Genomic DNA, 20,851 nt, shown 5'->3' on the forward strand with positions numbered 1-20,851 from the left:
GCCTTTTCTCAGCTAAAGTGTTGTTTTCAGCTAAAATAGTGTGTTTTTCAGATGCACTCTGTCAACCTCCTCTTTTGAGACAATCCTATGACGTATCTAAATGACATGGTGATGTCATATTTTTCCACATTCTGTTATTATTAATTTACAGATTCCTATACTCTGGATAAAATGTCACCCAGTGCAGCCATGGTTGTCTGCCATGAACCATGAACAGATGTATGCCATCACCATGGAGATCATGCTGTCTTCGTTCTGCTGTGTCGGCACCTCGTCCCCGACAGCAGTGAGCCGCCTCATGTTGTGACGAGGAGCAGAGCCAGGAGCGTTAGAGGGGAAAGAAGAGGGAGATCTTCTGACGGAGGAGGGGGACACTGCTCCTGAAGCCTCCATCACACTCTTGTCGATGCAGGGCTTAACTCCTACCATGACGGACTCTCCGAACACCTTCCCATCTTTAGACCGGGCTTTCCTGGCCTGGAGGACAGACTGGTAGTGCAGGTGCATCCAGTTACCGTCATTGGACATGGCATGTCTAAGGATGCTTCCGAACTGAGCAAACTGCTCTAAAATGTAGGCTGCCGATTCTGGCGTGAACCCAAACACGGTGACCCAGGTTGGGTCCAAACGGTCATCGGATCTCAGGGCCTCTCCCTGGCTGTAGAATGGATCAAGCTGAGCAGGAGACATTCCCTGTCTAACTGAACTACCGTAGGAGGATGCCCGGTGTCTCGACAGGAAGGGGAACGTCTGCTTGTGTGCACCGAGTGCAGGTGGAGTCATGTCGTCGTAGATGCTGCGGACGGGCGGAGCCCCGCTCCTGTCTCTGGGGTCGACCGCCTTAGGGGCGCGCTGAAAGCTTCTGCGTTGTTGTAACGAGGTGGGTGTGGAGACTGTGGACCGGCCGAATGCTCGCGGTTGGGGGCTAGACGGGGCGGGCGGGTCCCCCATAAGATACTCAGGCAGGAACTGTACTCCATGTCCGGATTTTGGGGAGCTGGAACGATTAGGGGAGATGGAACCCAGACGTGTAGGGGAGAGCGAGCACGGGGGATTAGGGGAGTTGGAGCCCAGGCAGGGTTTGGGGGAGATAGAGCCCAGGCGATTAGGGGAGTCGGAGTAGCCTCGTGTTATGCGATCACGTTTCTCTATATCCATATCGTCCGTAGTAGACTTGCGTGGCTTAGTTTACAGTGAGATAATGATTCTGGGGGTTATTTCACCTGGTTAAAACAAACCAAACCTGTTTGGTGACATCACGCTGCACGACACAGTATATATACTGTGACGGCACGGTGACGAGGACATTATTTGCAGAGACGCCAGTTGACAGTGTAAAGATCACACCCGTGTGAAGTAAGGCTGTCCCTGAACATTCAGGGTTCAAATGTTCGCTCGTTAGGGTTGGCACTCGAATATTAATTTATGGGCTTGAACCATTCGTTTTTTAAATTTTTATAATTTTTATTATTATGATTTATTTTCTTTACTCGGAAATATATCTCGGCAAGATCTGACTGATGTGCCCACAATGGCATACATAAAAAGATCTCTGTATCTGTCAGTCCTTGTCCCTTTTATGCCCATATATGGATGTCCCTGGTGTCATCTAAGTGAGAACATCAACATCAGAATAGCAGTGAAGTGTGTCAATAGTGATAGCACGAGGTGAAGTGTGGATTCTTTCTGGATGCTGTAGTCAGAAAGGGTGCGACCGTCTTCCAGTTGCTTGCCAGCAAAGATCAGCCTCTGCTGGCCTTCCATGTCCTGGATTTTGGCCTTCACATTCTCAATGTCATCACTTGATTCAACCTCTAGGGTGATGGTCTTACCGGTGAGGGTCTTCACAAAAAGCTGCATGTTTGTGCAATTTGAGTCGCTACTGTGAACAGCCAAAAGAGAATTTAGAAGGTCTGCCTCTAACTTATTCCCAGATCCTGTTATATGACCTAAAACCAACACTTTATTCAAACTAGAAATGCATACACTGTCTCCCTTTTATTTGGGTGCAATGCATGTTGCACCCATTGTCAGAGTACCCATTGTACCCGTCTGTGTTCCGTTTAGTACCCATTGTACCCGTCTGTGTTCCGTTTAGTACCCATTGTACCCGTCTGTGTTCCGTTTAGTACCCGTTGTACCCGTCTGTGTTCCGTTTAGTACCCGTTGTACCCGTCTGTGTTCCGTTTAGTACCCGTTGTACCCGTCTGTGTTCCGTTTAGTACCCATTGTACCCGTCTGTGTTCCGTTTAGTACCCATTGTACCCGTCTGTGTTCCGTTTAGTACCCATTGTACCCGTCTGTGTTCCGTTTAGTACCCATTGTACCCGTCTGTGTTCCGTTTAGTACCCGTTGTACCCGTCTGTGTTCCGTTTAGTACCCATTGTACCCGTCTGTGTTCCGTTTAGTACCCGTTGTACCCGTCTGTGTTCCGTTTAGTACCCATTGTACCCGTCTGTGTTCCGTTTAGTACCCATTGTACCCGTCTGTGTTCCGTTTAGTACCCGTTGTACCCGTCTGTGTTCCGTTTAGTACCCGTTGTACCCGTCTGTGTTCCGTTTAGTACCCGTTGTACCCGTCTGTGTTCCGTTTAGTACCCGTTGTACCCGTCTGTGTTCCGTTTAGTACCCATTGTACCCGTCTGTGTTCCGTTTAGTACCCATTGTACCCGTCTGTGTTCCGTTTAGTACCCGTTGTACCCGTCTGTGTTCCGTTTAGTACCCATTGTACCCGTCTGTGTTCCGTTTATGCCCTCTGTATGTTTGAGGGGCACTAGCCCCTCCTATGCCCAGCTTTGTGTGTACCCCATAGCGATGATTTAATTGGCTGAGGATAAAAGGATGAAAAAATGAGGACAGAAAAGTGAGAACGCCAATTGTGATTGGCTGGAATGTGATGATGTATGATGACATATTATGACAAGAGCGTCCCTCACTTCAAACTGTGATTTTGTTTTAAAACATATATGTTTATTGATTTGTCTTTGTACGTCATAGTACACCAATTATTCACATTCATATATTTTTCCATACACCCAAATGGCAGCACAAACACTAAACACATGGTGTTAACACATTACATACAATCTGTCTGTCCCTGTTTTGCCAATATATGGAAACCCCGGGTTTCATCAATGGATGCGATCGGTCGGTTTGGCGGTTCTGATCAGATATCCATAAATGCCTATATATGGGAATGTCGGTCGGAAGGGCGGTTTCCGACCATCTGAACGATTCCACGGCGGGCACCACACACACACTCCTTCGGGTTCTCACCGATGCCTGTGCCCGAGTTTGAAGTCGGTCGGACTGACGGCTCACATACTGTATATACATCCGCAGTTATAGTAGGATAACATTGTAACAGTGTGGGCGCTCGGGATGCACGGTGGTAAGATACCCGTCTACCGCCATGTAGTCTAGCTCAACTTCAAATTGTCTGTGGTGCATCCAGTTTGGCTGTTGGGCATTCACTTCTAGTCATTTTTACTAGTTGACTAGTTGCCTAGTTGCCTAGTTTACTAGTCGACTAGTTGTTTAACTACCTATTCTTTTCCCCCTCTGTCCAGAGGAGTTATAGTTACGTACTGTATGTAACTCTGAGAGTGTACGAGTCCATTTGGTTCTATTTGTACACTCTTTTGTTACCGTGTAGATTGGAGGTCCCAGCGATAGAAATCGTACCAAATGAGGGTCCGTGGCCTAATATTGCACATCAGACATGACAGGAGGTCCTTGGAATAATAAATAAATAAAATAAAATAATCAATGCTGTGTAGAACATTCCACAAAGTCCAACCTCTCTGTCTGATGATGATGATGAAGATGATGATGGGCTGGTCAATGTGGGTCAGAAGGGTTCATGGTGGTGGGTCGGCTCTTGTTCGGGAGGTCTTCTCCTCCAGGATGGAGCGCAGCAGGACGGGGTCGGCTCGGCCTTTGGTCTCCCTTTGGACCAAACCCATCAGCTTGTTCAGAACCTTCTTGTTGCCTTTCCTGATGAGCTGGACCTACACAGAGGACAGTGTGTTTAGTCATGTGGACCTACACAGAGGCCAGTGTGTTTAACCCATTCTGACCGGGCACCCATTTTGGTGTCAGCATCATGTTATGCTTTAGCTATTGAAAAATAGCAGATCTACAAGCTCATATCGCGCCACTGAGTGGCGCGATACGAGCTTGTAGGTCTGCCATTTTTGAAAAATCGAAGAATGACTGACATTTTTAGAATCTGATCTCAGGTCAGAATGGGTTGATCAGACCAGCGTGTGTCCAGTGGAAAACCTCGTATGAATCTGATCTCAGGTCAGAATGGGTTAGTCATGTGGACCTACACAGAGGACAGTCTGTTTAGTCATGTGGACCTACACAGAGGACAGTGTGTTTAGTCATGTGGACCTACACAGAGGACAGTGTGTTTAGTCATGAGGACCTACACAGAGGACAGTGTGTTTAGTCATGTGGACCTACACAGAGGACAGTCTGTTTAGTCATGTGGACCTACACAGAGGACAGTGTGTTTAGTCATGTGGACCTACACAGAGGACAGTGTGTTTAGTCATGTGGACCTACACAGAGGACAGTCTGTTTAGTCATGTGGACCTACACAGAGGACAGTGTGTTTAGTCATGTGGACCTACACAGAGGACAGTCTGTTTAGTCATGTGGACCTACACAGAGGACAGTGTGTTTAGTCATGTGGACCTACACAGAGGACAGTGTGTTTAGTCATGTGGACCTACACAGAGGACAGTGTGTTTAGTCATGAGGACCTACACAGAGGACAGTGTGTTTAGTCATGAGGACCTACACAGAGGACAGTGTGTTCAGTCATGAGGACCTACACAGAGGACAGTGTGTTTAGTCATGAGGACCTACACAGAGGACAGTGTGTTTAGTCATGTGGACATACACAGAGGACAGTGTGTTTAGTCATGTGGACCTACACAGAGGACAGTGTGTTCAGTCATGTGGACCTACACAGAGGACAGTGTGTTTAGTCATGTGGACCTACACAGAGGACAGTGTGTTTAGTCATGAGGACCTACACAGAGGACAGTGTGTTTAGGACCTATACACAGAGGACAGTGTGTTTAGTCATGTGGACCTACACAGAGGACAGTGTGTTTAGTCATGAGGACCTACACAGAGGACAGTCTGTTTAGTCATGAGGACCTACACAGAGGACAGTGTGTTTAGTCATATGGACCTACACAGAGGACAGTGTGTTTAGTCATATGGACCTACACAGAGGACAGTCTGTTTAGTCATGAGGACCTACACAGAGGACAGTGTGTTTAGTCATGAGGACCTACACAGAGGACAGTGTGTTTAGTCATGAGGACCTACACAGAGGACAGTGTGTTTAGTCATGTGGACCTACACAGAGGACAGTGTGTTTAGTCATGAGGACCTACACAGAGGACAGTCTGTTTAGTCATGAGGACCTACACAGAGGACAGTGTGTTTAGTCATGTGGACCTACACAGAGGACAGTGTGTTTAGTCACGTGGACCTACACAGAGGACAGTGTGTTTAGTCATGTGGACCTACACAGAGGACAGTGTGTTTAGTCATGTGGACCTACACAGAACACACTGTCCTCTGTGTATGTCCACATGACTAACCCATTCTGACCTGAGATCAGATTCATACGAGGTTTCCACTGGACACACGCTGGTCTGACTAACCCATTCTGACCTGAGATCAGATTCATACGAGGTTTCCACTGGACACACGCTGGTCTGACGAACCCATTCTGACCTGAGATCAGATTCTCAGTGTGTTTAGTCATGTGGACCTACACAGAGGACAGTGTGTTTAGTCATGTGGACCTACACAGAGGACAGTGTGTTTAGTCATGTGGACCTACACAGAGGACAGTGTGTTTAGTCATGTGGACCTACACAGAGGACAGTGTGTTTAGTCATGTGGACCTACACAGAGGACAGTGTGTTTAGCCCATTCTGACCTGAGATCAGATTCATACGAGGTTTCCGCCGGACAAACACTGGGTCTGATGAACCCATTCTGACCTGAGATCAGATTCTAGAAATGTCAGTCGCTCTTCGATTTTTCAAAAATAGCAGACCTACAAGCTCATATCGCGCCACTCGGTGGCGCGATATGAGCTTGTAGATCTGCTATTTTTAAATAGCTAAAGCATAGCATGATGCCAACACCAAAATGGGTGCCCGGTCAGAATGGGTTAGTCATGTGGACCTACACAGAGGACAGTCCGCAGTGGTTCTAGTCCGCTTAGTCATGTCACGTGCAACTGTTCCACTGACTCAATCGAACAGTGGTTCTCAAAACCACTTCATATGAAGGACCCAAAGGGTCTTGTTGGGTGAGCATTCGGCTAGAGTACATACCCATATAACTCATATGTACCCATATGTACAAATGGAACCAATTGGTTCCATTTGTAAACACTCTTTGAGGTAGACACCTGCAAACCTTTTCATATGAAGGACCCCCAAAGGGTCTTGGGTGTGCATTCGGATAGAGAGTACAGAGTAGACCCGTATAACTCAGAGTGTGTACAAATGGACATTTGTACACACTCCGAGTTACAGACCTGTAAAGGTCAATTTGATTCCATTTGTACATGCTCCGAGTTACAGACCTGTGAAGGTCAATTTGATTCAATTTTGTACATGCTCCAAGTTACAGACCTGTGAAGGTCAATTTGATTCCATTTTGTACATGCCCCAAGTTACAGACCTGTGAAGGTCAATTTGATTCCATTTGTACATGCTCCAAGTTACAGACCTGCAAAGGTAAATTTGATTCCATTTGAAAACTCTCAGAGTTACAGACCTGTGAAGGTAAATTTGGTTCCATTTGAAAACTCTCAGAGTTACAGACCTGTGAAGCTCCCTTTGGTTCCTTTCGGGGACCCCCTGGAACTCCTTTCAAGGACCCCTGGGGGTCCCCGGACGACACCTTGAGAACCACTGTAATAGAAGCCATGTTTGGCTGCATGTGTGTCTACTGTACTGTACTGTAGGTACCTGCATGCAGAGGTAAGAACACTGTTCAATGAATGTTTTTAAAATAATATTTTACACCCCAAATACCTTTTTATTGAGGGACGCTATAGCCCCTCCTATATTCTTTTATAGACAGTAGATTTCCGTCTTACACAAGCATTAAATTCCCGTTGACAATGAATGGAGAATTTACGTCATATATATAGACAAGCAAATCACCTATTTTTGTCCTACAAATTCCTATTGACAATGAATGGATGATGTATGATGATAAGAGTGCCCCTCGCACAGGTTTGATTCTTTCTTCTAGATTATTTACTCTCATGTTTAATAACGCTTGGAATGGATTCAGCATCATGAAAAGCCCCTAGTTTGACATGTCTACTTAAAGCATAATGAAATTTGGGAAATTTTGCCTTATTGTTAATGGTACCCCAACTTTCAGCAGATGTCACAAAGTTTCCCAAGTTGGGTTGGAACAAATTTATATGTTATAGTAGACACCTTTATGAACACATTTGTGAAGATTTTTTTTCTTCAGATTTGCCACACATTTAGCTAATTGTCTCTAACTAGTTGAATACATAGAGCCTGAACACAGAGATGTTTTAGTTTGAAGTCACCGTGTTGCTTCACCGTGAATGAAAATGAAAGAGTCCAGAAATGAAGAGAATATGCATGATGAATTGAAGACAATAGGGAGACCAGACCAAACGGTTCTTTGTTCAATTCATCATTGACTGCAGGTGTGGAGGAAATGCGACAAACAAAAATTATCCCTGAATTCAAGGCCTCACAGGGCGAGAAAATGAACTAGACTAACACTAAAGCTTTTCATGTGACTAAAATAGGACTAAAAAGTTACTAAATGTTATTCAAAAGACTATGAATAAAAACTAGGGATGTCCCGATACACTTTCTTTTTTCCCGATCCGATCCCGCAATTTCTGTGTTAGCCGATACCGAATACCGATACCAGTGTTGTGATCTCGTGTTGTGTCTATACTGTAGCTATCTAGCTATATATCTCGTGTTGTGTTTATAACAGACTCCTCACTCAAAACGTTTGGGCAACTCCAAAGCAAACTCCACATGCCCCAACATTTTATTTACTTACATACATAGTGTCAACCTTTTACCCCTGTGTCAGATCCGTGGTTAGACTGGCATATTCGCTGATAGCGATATGACCCGGTATGACAAATAAGGGCCGATACCGATACTTTTCCGGTACCGATACAGTATCGGGACATACTAAAAACGTGCTCAGTGCTCACCTCCTCAGGGTGGGAGTCCACCACCCTCTGACAGATGCTGTGCAGCTGGGCAGTGTCGTTGACCAGACCCAGGTCCAGCTCCTGCACCACCTGCTGGGCCGTTTTCTCTGGACACCTCCACATCTCCTGGAGAACCTGAAGACACACGCGTGGAATTAACACGTCTGGTGCCGCCCAATCTTTCAGAATAAAGGCGCCAGAGTGCCACGCAGATAAGGGAGATTTTATTCTGAAAACGCCTTCTTTCCCCTTTTTTTGCGATCGATGCATCGCATGCATTCCTGCGTGTGTGTGTGTGTGTGTGTATGTTGACTGACTGACCTGCTTGGCAGCAATGGAGGAGATAAGTCCTGTTTCCTGGAGTTGCAGAAGCTCTGCCAGGGCCGAGGGAGACACACGGCTGGAAGGGAATAAGACGCAAGATAACTATAATCACTCTTAATAGACTTGCTTCCTTCTTCTAATCAATAGTGCCTAACAAAAGCACAAGGTTGGATTAAGTGGCGTGAACAGGGCGAGTGGCGGTGGGATTAGTGTGCTATGACAACGCAGATAATGCTCCTAACCTGAACGCTAACGTTTCTATTGTGAAGATTTTAAGTGAAAATGTCACGACTCTTCCTGTGCCTCGAGGCCTTGGCCTCAGAAAAGGTTCAATATTTTTGTTTTGTTTTTTAGTTGTTAGAGAATGGAGAGGTGGCCCGGTAGCTCAGTCGGTCGAGCTTTCACATTTGGACTACAAGGTCATGGATTCAAATCCCGGGCACGGCCAACTCTGCCTGTCTGCCGTCTTTTGAGTAGCACGGCTTGGGTGCGGTGAGTCATGCGATAAGTGCTGGTAGGAGTTACCCGAGTGGAATAGCAAGAGAGTGGCGACACACTTTGATCTCGCCGCAAAAACTATTCCACTGGGGGTGTTACGCTCCACCTCAGGGGTCTAGCGCATTGAAACGGGGATAAACTCACGCGTTCTGGTTGATGCCGACAATAAGCCACTCTGACCTATTACTTACTTATTACACATTCAGTAATGTTGCACATTCAAACATGTTGTGAGCTTGTAAATCTGCTACCGTTTGCCCCAGAATAGGGAGAAAGGGGTTCATGAGGTTTGGTGGTTAATACAGGCAAAATGAATGACATTCAGGGTGAATCATTGCCTCCTGCTTTCTGATCAGTTTACTTCTTTTAAGTCAAACCATTTTGAACACAGTTTTGAACGCAGAAAACCGGGCAGAGGAAGTGTCGATACTGCGACAGAAGTTGCAGTTTTTCCCTCTACTCAACTCTTTTCCATCATCTTCTCCTTCCCCTGAAAGATGCATGATGCATCTATAATGTTGTTTACACATGGCGAAGACTTCAGCCACTGCTGTCTGGAACGAGAGATAAACGGAAGCTCAAGGCATCCGTCTGTCTTCACCGAGTCTTATAAAATTACTTCTTCATTCTGTTTGTTCAATTCTTTGGACTTCTGTCCATGCCACTGCTGAGTTGGGGCCTGGCTGCTTTATGCGATGCTGTGGGACTTCATTTTTTAAGCCATTTTGGGCGGGAACCCCTTTTGGTGTTAGCATTATGTTACGCTTTAGCTATTGAAAAATAGCAGAACTGCAAGCTCATAGCGAGTTTGTAGGTCTGCTATTTTTGAAAAACGACTGACATAGAAACATAGCTTTTTCAGAAAACTGTCAGGATATAGAAGACATTTTTAGAATCTGATCTCAGGTCAAAATGGGTTAAAGACCTGGAAACTAATTTTCTGCATGATCACATAGCTATTGGTCCTGCAGAGAGCAGGGCTTTTCAACAGAGTTTCATTAGTCCACGGACAACCATTTCAATTCCCAAATGATTCTGTCCTAGGGACACTACTATCAAACGTTGCTTTGGCGTAATTTTAATTAAGCTCTTTAACCCTAGAATACCTATTCTGGGCATGTCAAAATAGGTGAACATTTAAGCAAAAAATAGGTGAATGTAGCCGATGTAAAAGCTCACGACAGGTCGCAGTGCGATGCATTGTGAAAAAAAACATAAGATGAATTTTAGTTAGTCTTTGTCGGCTAAAGTAGCATATCTAAAAGCTCAAAATGAGACAGAAAGATAGAATTTCTGTGGTCTGGGTTTTCTGACATAACAATTTGTTAGCAGATGTCACTGTCGAGGGATTTTGCCTGTTTTCATTGCAGCTCAAAAGGCTTCAGAACACACAGAGAAAGCACAAAACGGCCAAACCACAGAAACTCCACTGAATGTTCAACGTTCAGGTTGTGTTGGTGTAATTGAGGTCATGAAAACCTAAAAGAAAAACTTTAAAAATAAAAATAAATCTAAATGAATGTCACGAAACCTTTAACCCATTTTGCGCGGGAACCCCTTTGTGTTTTAAGCATTATGTTATACTTTAGCTATTGAAAAATAGCAGGTCTACAAGCTCATAGTGCGGCACCGAGTGCAGCGCTACGAGCTTGTATAGGTCTGCTATTAAACAATGTTTGCTTCTGGGGGGGGGGGGGGGGGGTCCCTGTAACAACATATTTTCAAATGGGGGTCGGCGGCCAATTACATACATTTTTGGAGGTCCTTGACATGAAATAGTTTGAGAACCTCGCACTGATATAGAAAAATAGGGTTTTTCAGAAAACTGTCAGTATTTAGAAGACATTTGTAGAATCGTTCCCAGGTCTAAATGGGTTAAATGGCATCAGCTCTGCAAAAGAAAAAAAAGATTATAGAGGTTTGTGCCTGACGGAAACAACATCATTGATGTTGAGAGGAGCTGGCTGTGTGATATTTGGCATCTACAGCGCGCTTGACAGATACGTAATGGATGCCGGGGTGGAAGGGATGTCTTGGATGAGCTCTGCTGTCTGTGGGAGGCCTCTGTGTCTGGATCAGATATACTGTACGTACAGAAGATAGGAATCTGTCTGTGGGAGGCCTCCGTGTCTGGATCAGATATACCTACAGCGGATAGGAATCTCCCTGCATGGTCTCCCCACTATTTATTCTTACCCAACAGCAGGGGGAATAATATATCTTTATCAAAACTTTAAAGAGGAGCTGAGAAGGCTTCATTATGTGTATTATTGTGTGCATATACAAGTGTAGAAGAATTTGAAAAATATAGACATTGTGAAGACAATTTCTCGTGTGTGCGTGTGCGTGCGTGTGCGTGTGTGTGTGCGTGTGTCTGACCTCTGGCTGCCACTCAGGTCGTGCTGTTTGAGGAGACTGAGCAGCTCATTGGTTACCAGGCCAACCACCTTCCTTGGCGCCATACTGGTCTGCTTGACAACCGCCTCAAAGTAGTCCATCAGCCCGTCTTCATTCTGGGACAACACACCATCATCGTCATCATCATCAATATCATCATCAATTTACAATTTAGGCATTTAGCAGACACTCTTCATCCAGAGAGATTTACAGTAAGCAGGAACAACACATGGTAAAATCAAAATACATAGAAATAGTCATCAAGAATCATAAGTAAGCCAAGAGCCTAATATTTGTAGATTAGGTCAGTGAACCAATAAGATCCACCACCGTGTTTTCACAGCACCCGCCCCTCTGGACCACAAATCCCACAGGCTGGGCATTCCATCAGTGACACACACAGCGCTTGCAAAGGTATTCACACCATTTTTAGGATAATTGATTCAAAGCCTAAATGCTCAAGTTGAATATTTCCAAGGTCAGCTGACTGTGGCCCACATTAACCCATTCTGACCTGAGATCAGATTCATACGAGGTTTCCACTGGACACACACTGGTCTGATTAACCCATTCTGACCTGAGATCAGATTCTAAGAAATGTCAGTCGTTCTTCGATTTTTCAAAAATAGCAGATCTACAAGCTCATAGCGCGACTCTGTGGCGCGCTATGAGCTTGTAGATCTGCTATTTTTCAATAGCTAAAGCATAACATGATGCTAACACCAAAATGGGTTCCCGTTCAGAATGGGTTAATTAATTTAAAGTATCCCAATTGACGGTAACGAGCTAAGTGACCTCTGTAAATATAAAATAAAAGGCGAAAGCCGCAAAAAGAAAAGATAGGATAGGATAGGATCTGATGGGATATTCCAACTTGCAGGGTTGTGGTCAGGCGAGTGTAGTGTAGATAAAACATGGCATACAGTCATTCAAACAAAAATAAAATTCTAATCGGTTCTAAGATCAAGAATTATTTGGAAAAATGTAGAATATGGTCAGAATTCAGGAGAAAACTAGGTTCTATCAATTACACACCCTAAAGCCTTGAATTCATGGAGATTTTGTCGCATTCCGCCAGTCATCAAATGATGACTGCTCAGAAATGCGATAAAAAACAGAAAATCTGCATGAATTGAAATGAAAGGCTTCACGAGGTGTGTAATTGATAGAAAATAAGTAATTTTAAGGGTGAACTACTCCTTTAAAACCCATGTTTCTATGTCAATGGTGCTCAACCTTTTTCATGTCAAGGACCCTCAGAATTATCTCTATTGGGCCACGGACCCCCATCTCAAAACATGTTGGTCCAGGGACCCCCCAGAAGCAAATATTTTAGTTAAAAATGTTCTCTCTGAAATATATATTAAAAGATTTGCGCCACATTTTCACGATTAAAAAAAAAATAGCAGACCTACAAGCTCATAGCGCGCCACTCTGTGGCGCGCTATGAGCTTGTAGATATGCTATTTTTCAATAGCTACATTATAACATAATGTTTAAAACACCAAAAGGGGTTCCCGCCTCAAAATGGGTTAACCTATTATGGTAAGATGGCCGCGGTCTGCATAAAGGAGGATAAGAGGTCTCATCACCAGCAGGGTGAAGCCGTGCTCCGGCAGGATGCCGTAGGAGTGCAGCAGCCGGTCCCTCTGGACGCTGGGCAGCTCGGGCAGACGCTGGCGGAGACGCTCCACCAGCACGGCCTGGCCGGGCGCCACGCCGTCGGGCAGAGACGCCTCGTCATCGTACACCGTCAGCGGAGGGAGGTTGGGCTCCGGCATGAACCTGGAGGGACAATGTACAATTATTATTATCATGAACCTGGAGGGACAATGTACAATTATTATTATCATGAACCTGGAGGGACAATGTACAATTATTATTATTATCATGAACCTGGAGGGACAATGTACAATTATTATTATCATGAACCTGGAGGGACAATGTACAATTATTATTATCATGAACCTGGAGGGACAATGTACAATTATTATTATCATGAACCTGGAGGGACAATGTACAATTATTATTATCATGAACCTGGAGGGACAATGTACAATTATTATTATCATGAACCTGGAGGGACAATGTACAATGTAGGCACTTCGCAGCAGAGCGATTTATGACAAGCACAAGCACAGCACATGGTAAAATGGTAAATGGTAAATAGCGCCTTTATCCAAGGCGCTTTACATAGATTGTGCATTACATTCACACACACATTCATACACCGATGGCGGTGGAAACCATGCAAGGCACCAACCAGCACATCAGAAGCAATTAGGGGTTCAGTGTCTTGCTCAAGGACACTTCGACACTAACTCTGGGGGAGCCCCGGGTTCGAACTGGCAACCTTGCGGTTACCATCCAGCCCCTCTACCCCTGAATGCTATGTCTACATATAATGCTATCTAAATGAGTTTAGCCTTTGCATACGCCTGTAAGGTCATCGAGGCTAGGGCAAGTGCCAGGGGCTAAGATGGAGTCTGAAGAGGTGGGATTTCAGACTACGGCGGAAGATTGGGAGAGGGGGAGGAGGGAAAATAAGAATTTGATTGATTGAATACTTTGTTAGTCAGAAATGTGAAGAGCACGAGGGTACAGTCAGACATTAAGGCTTAAAGGATAGCACAAAAAAGTGCTTGTGGTCCTGTATAGACAAATTCACAGAGGCTTGCCTGGTTGCGGCCATTACTGAGGTGTACCATTAAGTGCAGCAACACTGATTAGCTACACCTGGCCTACGAAGCACCTGCTCCATGGATTACACCTCAGTAATGGCCGCGCCCAGGGCACCCCTCTGTGAATTCGTCTATACAATTCATCAACAGCATATATAAATAACACAATAATCAACAGATACAAAACACTACGTGCTCCATCTTCGTCCATGCTAAACTCCTTATCCCTAAACTACTTTGCCTTTTTTTACAATTTTGAAAAACATTTTTGAATACAGTTAAAATAGCTAATCTACAAGCTCACAACGTGACTTTAACTTTTTGTGTTTTTTTTCTTAACACTCTACTAAGTAGAAGAAAAAAAACACAAAAAGTTAAAGTCACGTAGAGTCTACTTGATCATACTACGGCCAATCTACAGTAAAAGCACATGCAGCAAATGTGTAAACTGGATCCCTACTAAATTGCACGGCCGTAAACATGCATGCTGCATGCACACATCTACAGGATTTTATGGAAATGCAAGATATAATAATATGACTGAGCAGGTGATAACACGAGACTGTGAGCCCGATAATGAAGTCTTCTCTTGGTGCTGCTACTAGTGCTACATACGGTACAGTAAGACAGTCACTCATTTAATGAAGTCTTCTCTTAGTGCTGCTACTAGTGCTACAGTAAGACAGTCACTCATTTGGATTCAATGGAGCATTTCCAGTTCACGTTTGATTGCGGTCACGGTTCGCTAGCTTCACTTCATATTCATCGATTATATGTACTGTACCACCCCATGTCCTAACAATTACAATATAGCATTACATGAGTTATTGAATCAAGGTCGATAATACATCTTCTATTCCCTATCATTAAAGGGATCATGACATTAAAAAATACGTTTTTGTAATCTTATTGGTTTTCTGAGCTCAATTGCACCTAAAAAAACCTGAGCTTTTAACATTCAGTAGATTTTCTGGCTCCAACAAGTGCTCTGATTTCCCTGTGGACTGTGATGTAAGAGTCCACAAATCCCATATATGACATAACAATTTGCCAGCAGATGTCACTGCTGAGGCCTGTTTGCCTGTTTTCATTGCAGCTCAAAAGGTTTCAGAACACACAGAGAAAACCCCAGACCACAGAAAATCCACTGAATGTTCAAAGTTCAGGTTGTGTGGGTATCATTTACAACCTAAAATAAAAATAAAAATAAATGAAAATCAATGTCATGAAACCTTTAAGGACAAAAACAACATTTGACTGTCTAACAACAGATGGGAGATGGTGTGGGAAGTCGTTTATAGACAAATCCAATTACTCCAAAAGATCGAGGAATTTGTGGAAGACTTTGGGAGGCTTGTAAGAAGATGACTTTGTTCCTGCTGATGGGAAGAAATCGTCTCTGTCAGGCGGAAACCTCAGCTGTCCAAAACTCGTACTTTTCAGGAATCAAATTCAAAAACAGCAAAAGTAGCAGATCTACAAGCTTATAACACGGCACTTTGCTCCTGTTGTGTTGTTTTGTATGATCAAGTAGGGCATTCATTTATGAAAAAGACACATGGAGATAAGAGGTTTCTGCCCGACGGTGACAAAATGCAAAGTGGAACCTTTTTTCTCCAAAGCATTGGAGTATGTAACTGGAGTACACGTGTATGTAACTGGAGTACACTGTATGTACTGTACAAATACAACTCTCACCTGTAGTCCTGAAGTCCCTCCTTGTCTCTCATGGGGATGGTCTGGCTGCAAGACAATACAGGTTATTATCCTTGATATTTCCTTTTTTATTGTATTGTACTGTACTGTACTGTACTGTACTGTACTGTACTGTACTGTACTGTACTGTACTGTACTGTACTGTACTGTACTGTACTGTACTGTACTGTACTGTACTGTACTGTACTTGGTACAGGCACTGCAACACAAGGCCTCAGATAGTGATTGATTGAGCCATTGAGGACATTGTTGGTGATTTTATGAAATACAATGTTTTTCTTTTGTTTTTTCAACCTCTAACCCCAAAAAACCCTAAACCTAAACTCTAAATGCCTAATTCACAACCCCAGTCGGAATCTGTCCCAACTCAAGGACCAGGAAAATGGTCTTCACAATGTCGAGGGGACATTTGGCCCTCACACTTATAATACAAGTACACACACACACACACACACACACACACACACACACACACACACACACACACACCCCCCCCCCCCCAGTATGACAACGCCAAATGGCCATATTCATCATAATTACCGAGATGGCTGGTCCCTGTGCCTGGCATGGGAGTAAACTAAAGCTGCTAATATTGCATCCCAGGCAGAGACAGGCTGTTGGGCCGGGAAAGGAACCACGTCTGGCTTTGATGTCATGTTTTAATTATGCCACACTTTTGATGCGACTTTTGTCTCTTGACATTTTCACTGGTTTAATCTTGTTTTTCGTGTCGTTTTGTTTTTGTTTTGAAGGATATCGACAACTGTCGACCTCCATTTGTTTTGTTTTTGTTATGTTTATTACAAAATAAACATTACGTTACTGTGCGATGTTCATTTGGTAGACGTGTGGTACATGAAAAGGGTTCATTGTCATTGTGTCAACAACAGTGTGTAGGCAGTGGTGTGTGATGATCGGGGATCATATTATGAGTGTTATTGTTGTGAGATTATGAATATTTATATTTACCAGTAGATCTGCTGTTTTCAAAAGATTTGTGTACATTAGAAAACTTGAAATGGGACTTTTCGATGCCAATACTTTTCTACTTTCACTTGTAACAGAGTAGTAGTACATTGGAGTATTGATACTTTTACTTAAGTAAAACATTTTGAGTACTTTTTCCACCACTGGGTGTAGGTTCTCTCATTCTCTTACCCAGATTTGGAGTCGAAGGCTCGGGTCTCGTTCAGAACCTTGCCTCCACTCTGGAGGATGCCCATCTGTCTCTGGATCTCATAGTCTGTTGACACACAGATCAAGTCATATAATGGCCTTGGTTCACAAAGTGGGGGTCCCTGGGGGACTTCCAGGGGGTCCTCCTAACTCCTCAGCAATCTATACATTGGCTTTAGAAACTAAATAGCAAACCTATACAAATAGTTAAAATACCTGTGAGGGCACAGCACATCACATTTAGATTTTTTTTCTTTTTTACACAAATCTTCTATTCTGGGGGTCCCTGGCACAAAATAATTTCAGATAGGGCAAACAAAAGGGCAGTGAAATAAATAATGCCCGATTTGTACGGTGCCAACGTGTTGCGCTGGCCCGCTGCGGGACACATCGTGAGCTTGTAGATCGGCTATTTTCGGAGCGTCACACGTACGCTTAGCTTATCCAGGTATAAAATGACTCGTCTTAGTTCTACTGGGAAAAATTTTAAATATATTTAGCTCTAGTCATCATAGCTTCGTTTTTTTATCTAGTTTTCAACTGTTTCAGTCCACCAGCACTTCTGTACTGTACTACACACAGTCTTACTGTGGTCCATGTCTAACATCTGCTGTGACACGCTGGCACATCTGACTGGCTGCCGCCAGCCGCTGACTGTTTAACGCTGTGATAGATGATGCTTTCATCTCCGACTCTTAAACCATCCAGGGCGGGAAGGGAACCCCTTTTGGTGTTTTAAGCATTATGTTATACTTTAGCTATTGAAAAATAGCAGATCTACAAGCTCGTAGCGCGGCACTCGTCTGCAATTTTTTTGAAAAATCGTGAAAATGTGGCACAAATCTTTGAATATATATTCACAGCGAACATTTTTAACTCAAATATTTGCTTCTGGGGGGGTCCCTCCCTGGAACTAGATATTTTCAGATGTGGCCAAATACAGATAATTCTGGGCTTCCTTGACATGGAAAATGTTTGAGAACGACTGACATAGAATAGGTTTTTCTGAAAACTGTCATGATTTAGATAGGGCTTTAAGCAACTAGTCGACTATTCAACTAGTCGACTAGTACATCCACTAGTCGACCTTGCTGGTACTAGTTGACTAGTTGATAGTCAACTAGTTTTTGTAGGCCTCAAGATCAGCTAGAATGCTATATATATTTTATTTTTTTACATAATAGGTAGTTAAACAACTTGACGACTAGTCGACTAGTAAACTAGGCAACTAGTCAACTAGTAAAAATCACTAAAAGTGAAAGCCCTAGATTTAGATGACATTTGTAGAATCGAACGTAGGTCTAAATGGGTTAACCCATTCTGAACGGGCACCCATTTTGGTGTCAGCATCATGTCATGCTTTAGCTATTGAAAAATAGCAGATCTACAAGCTCATATCGCGCCACCGAGTGGCGCGATACGAGCTTGTAGGTCTGCTATTTTTGAAAAAAATCGAAGAACGACTGACATTTTTAGAATCTGATCTCAGGTCAGAATGGGTTCATCAGACCAGTGTGTGTCCGGCGGAAACCTCGTGTGAATCTGATCTCAGGTCAGAATGGGTTAACGCACTTCTGTTGAACCTGAATGTGCTGTAAAAACTAAAAAGCCAATTTTGGGGGGGGGGTAGTTGCCAGGCCCCGGAATAAAACTCTGCAAAGGTCCACGCACGAGGAGTGTTGACAGCAAATCCATGCAGTATCTGTATCTGTACCGAAAGGTAATTCACCGTTCTGTCTGAATTATGGATGAATTATGTCCCTAATCGTAACTCCTCGCCTCGCCTCGCCGGTTACTGTCAAAACGAACTGACCTCCCTTTATGAAGCCTTTCCTTCTTGGAAAGACAGGTCTAATTAAATCAAGTTAAAAAAAAACAAAAAAAAAAACATAGTTTATACAAAAGTCTAACGTTTTTGGTTGACTTCACTTCGGTGTAATGCCTGGAAGACGATTCAAATAGAAAATAGTATAGTGTTTGTGTTTGCTGTGCCAGTGTGTCTTATCTTTGACTCCCTCGGTTTGACTCGTAGCGCACGCATAATTACCCATCATCCTGTGGGTCTTCCGCCAAGTGATGGTTTCCCAGTGAGAACGACAAACATTGCCTGTCTCTTGATCCCTGCCTTGTGTGTTCACTCAACCAGCTTAAGACGCAATGGGTTGGAACACTGTTCAATACTCACTCCCTGGCCTCATACACACATATCAAACGCGTCTGTGTTTGATGGCCGCCTCAATGCTTTTTCCAATGGAAGTCACACGGTTTGACCAATTTGTTTGATGGCTGTGTTCTGCCCATCAAACAAAAATGTTTGGTCAAACCATGTGACTCCCATGTGTGTATGAGGCCCCTAAATCACTGCCACACTTTGCGCGCGCACACAAGATCTCAGTATGGGATAGCAGATCTACAAGCTCACAACCTGAGCCAATGCATATAGGGTTTAAGTTGTTGAACTAACTTTTATGCTATTAACTAATTTTGCTGGGGACCCCCTGGAACCCCCTCAAGGACCCCTGGGGGTCCCCGGATCCCGAATTTTTAGAACTGCAGAATATTTAGTTTAGTCTCGAACTGGCGCTATATTTTTTCACAGTGAGAAAAGCATGGACAGAGTGTGTCGCTGGCTGATGACGCATCAGCAACAACGTGGCTACGTAACAGGGTGACGTTATGAAATACCAGTCAACAGCCTGCTGGCCAGACTGAGTAGCGAGTGTCAAATCAAATTCACAGGAACGCAGCGAAGCAGGCTAGAACCCAGGCTAGAATTAATCTGGTCTTCTGGCACGACGCCTCACAACACACCGAACTGAACTGCAATTTTTGATCACCTGAAATCACTCAAGCGCGCTCTTCTTGTACTGCATGCATATTTGAGTATCGTGTTCGTGTATGGCAAAGGTCAGTATTATTAATCTGATGGAAGGTATTTAAAGTTTTGCACCACACATATTAGTTATAATATTTATATAAGTTGTGTCTATAAGTATGTACGTTCTTAGGTAGCACTAATGTCCGACTTGCAACTTCAACACATTGATTGAATATAACCAACGACTCCATCCTCGCCAACGCACAAATGTGAGACAGATTGCACTCATTGGATCTCTATCTGGTTATGCTAACATTTACAGTATGAAGTACGGTAGTCTCCCACAGGAAGAGCGAGACGGGCCTGACCCTGATAATCTGATGCAAGAGGGTGTAATAGTATAACCCAGAATAGTTTTATGTAAATAGAGCAAATACATTACATGCCACGTCCCTCGTGTGATGCAAGTACATCCACCCACTCTTCCACCACCATTAGATGAAGTACATTATCAACTAGACGATTCGTTGAGACTGAATAAAATACGTATTACATTACGAATAGGTTTTTTAAATACAGGTTATAAAAAATAATGACAAATGTTTAAAGTCAATGCATACGATAAATACATTTCTAGATTGTGAAGTAGCTAGATGTAGCTAGCTAGATGTAGCCAAAACACCCCCGAGGGGATCCGATCGACAACAACGGTTTAGAAGTAATCAAAGTATGATTACTTCTAACGCGACAAGCGACGGGACCGCAATGGGCCGTCGAAAACACAATCTTTGGTTAGAATTGTTACAGACCCATAAGGGTCCATTTGGTTCCAAACTATCATTTAGCTGGGGACCCCCTGGAACTCCCTCAGGTACCCCTGGGGGTCCCCGGACCCCACTTTGGCAACCACTGCTCTAGAACGCTGACCTATGGCTCTGAGTCTGAACCCATGGTCTCTAGAACACTGACC

The 20,851-nt window shown here is 43.8% G+C and overlaps 3 protein-coding genes across 3 annotated transcripts in view; all 3 read right to left on the minus strand.

Moving 5' to 3' along the window:
* The window catches only part of LOC310859021 (uncharacterized protein), a 428,722-nt gene that overhangs the window by 31,224 nt on the left and 376,647 nt on the right, over positions 1–20,851 (minus strand). The gene's annotated exons all lie outside the window — the stretch shown is intronic.
* On the minus strand, positions 175–1,158 carry LOC310859235 (nucleoporin NUP35-like; the record flags this gene model as incomplete). Its single annotated transcript, XM_083765637.1, has 1 exon — positions 175–1,158. The coding sequence occupies one exon, from the start codon at positions 1,156–1,158 to the stop codon at positions 175–177; it is 984 nt and encodes a 327-aa protein (XP_083621763.1).
* gatb (glutamyl-tRNA(Gln) amidotransferase, subunit B) overlaps positions 2,945–20,851 on the minus strand; it is a 33,429-nt gene continuing 15,522 nt past the window's right edge. The window contains exons 7-13 of the mRNA XM_083766172.1: positions 17,046–17,130; positions 15,870–15,914; positions 13,083–13,275; positions 11,473–11,606; positions 8,593–8,671; positions 8,272–8,406; positions 2,945–4,009 (exon numbers count right to left, since the gene is read on the minus strand). Coding sequence (XP_083622298.1) covers positions 3,860–4,009; positions 8,272–8,406; positions 8,593–8,671; positions 11,473–11,606; positions 13,083–13,275; positions 15,870–15,914; positions 17,046–17,130 — 821 coding nt within the window. The 3' untranslated portion in view covers positions 2,945–3,859. The remainder of the gene's footprint in view (positions 4,010–8,271; positions 8,407–8,592; positions 8,672–11,472; positions 11,607–13,082; positions 13,276–15,869; positions 15,915–17,045; positions 17,131–20,851) is intronic.

The sequence above is a fragment of the Protomyctophum parallelum genome, assembly GCF_964188405.1.
Source record: "Protomyctophum parallelum genome assembly, chromosome: 5".
NCBI classification, from domain to species: Eukaryota; Metazoa; Chordata; class Actinopteri; order Myctophiformes; family Myctophidae; genus Protomyctophum; species Protomyctophum parallelum.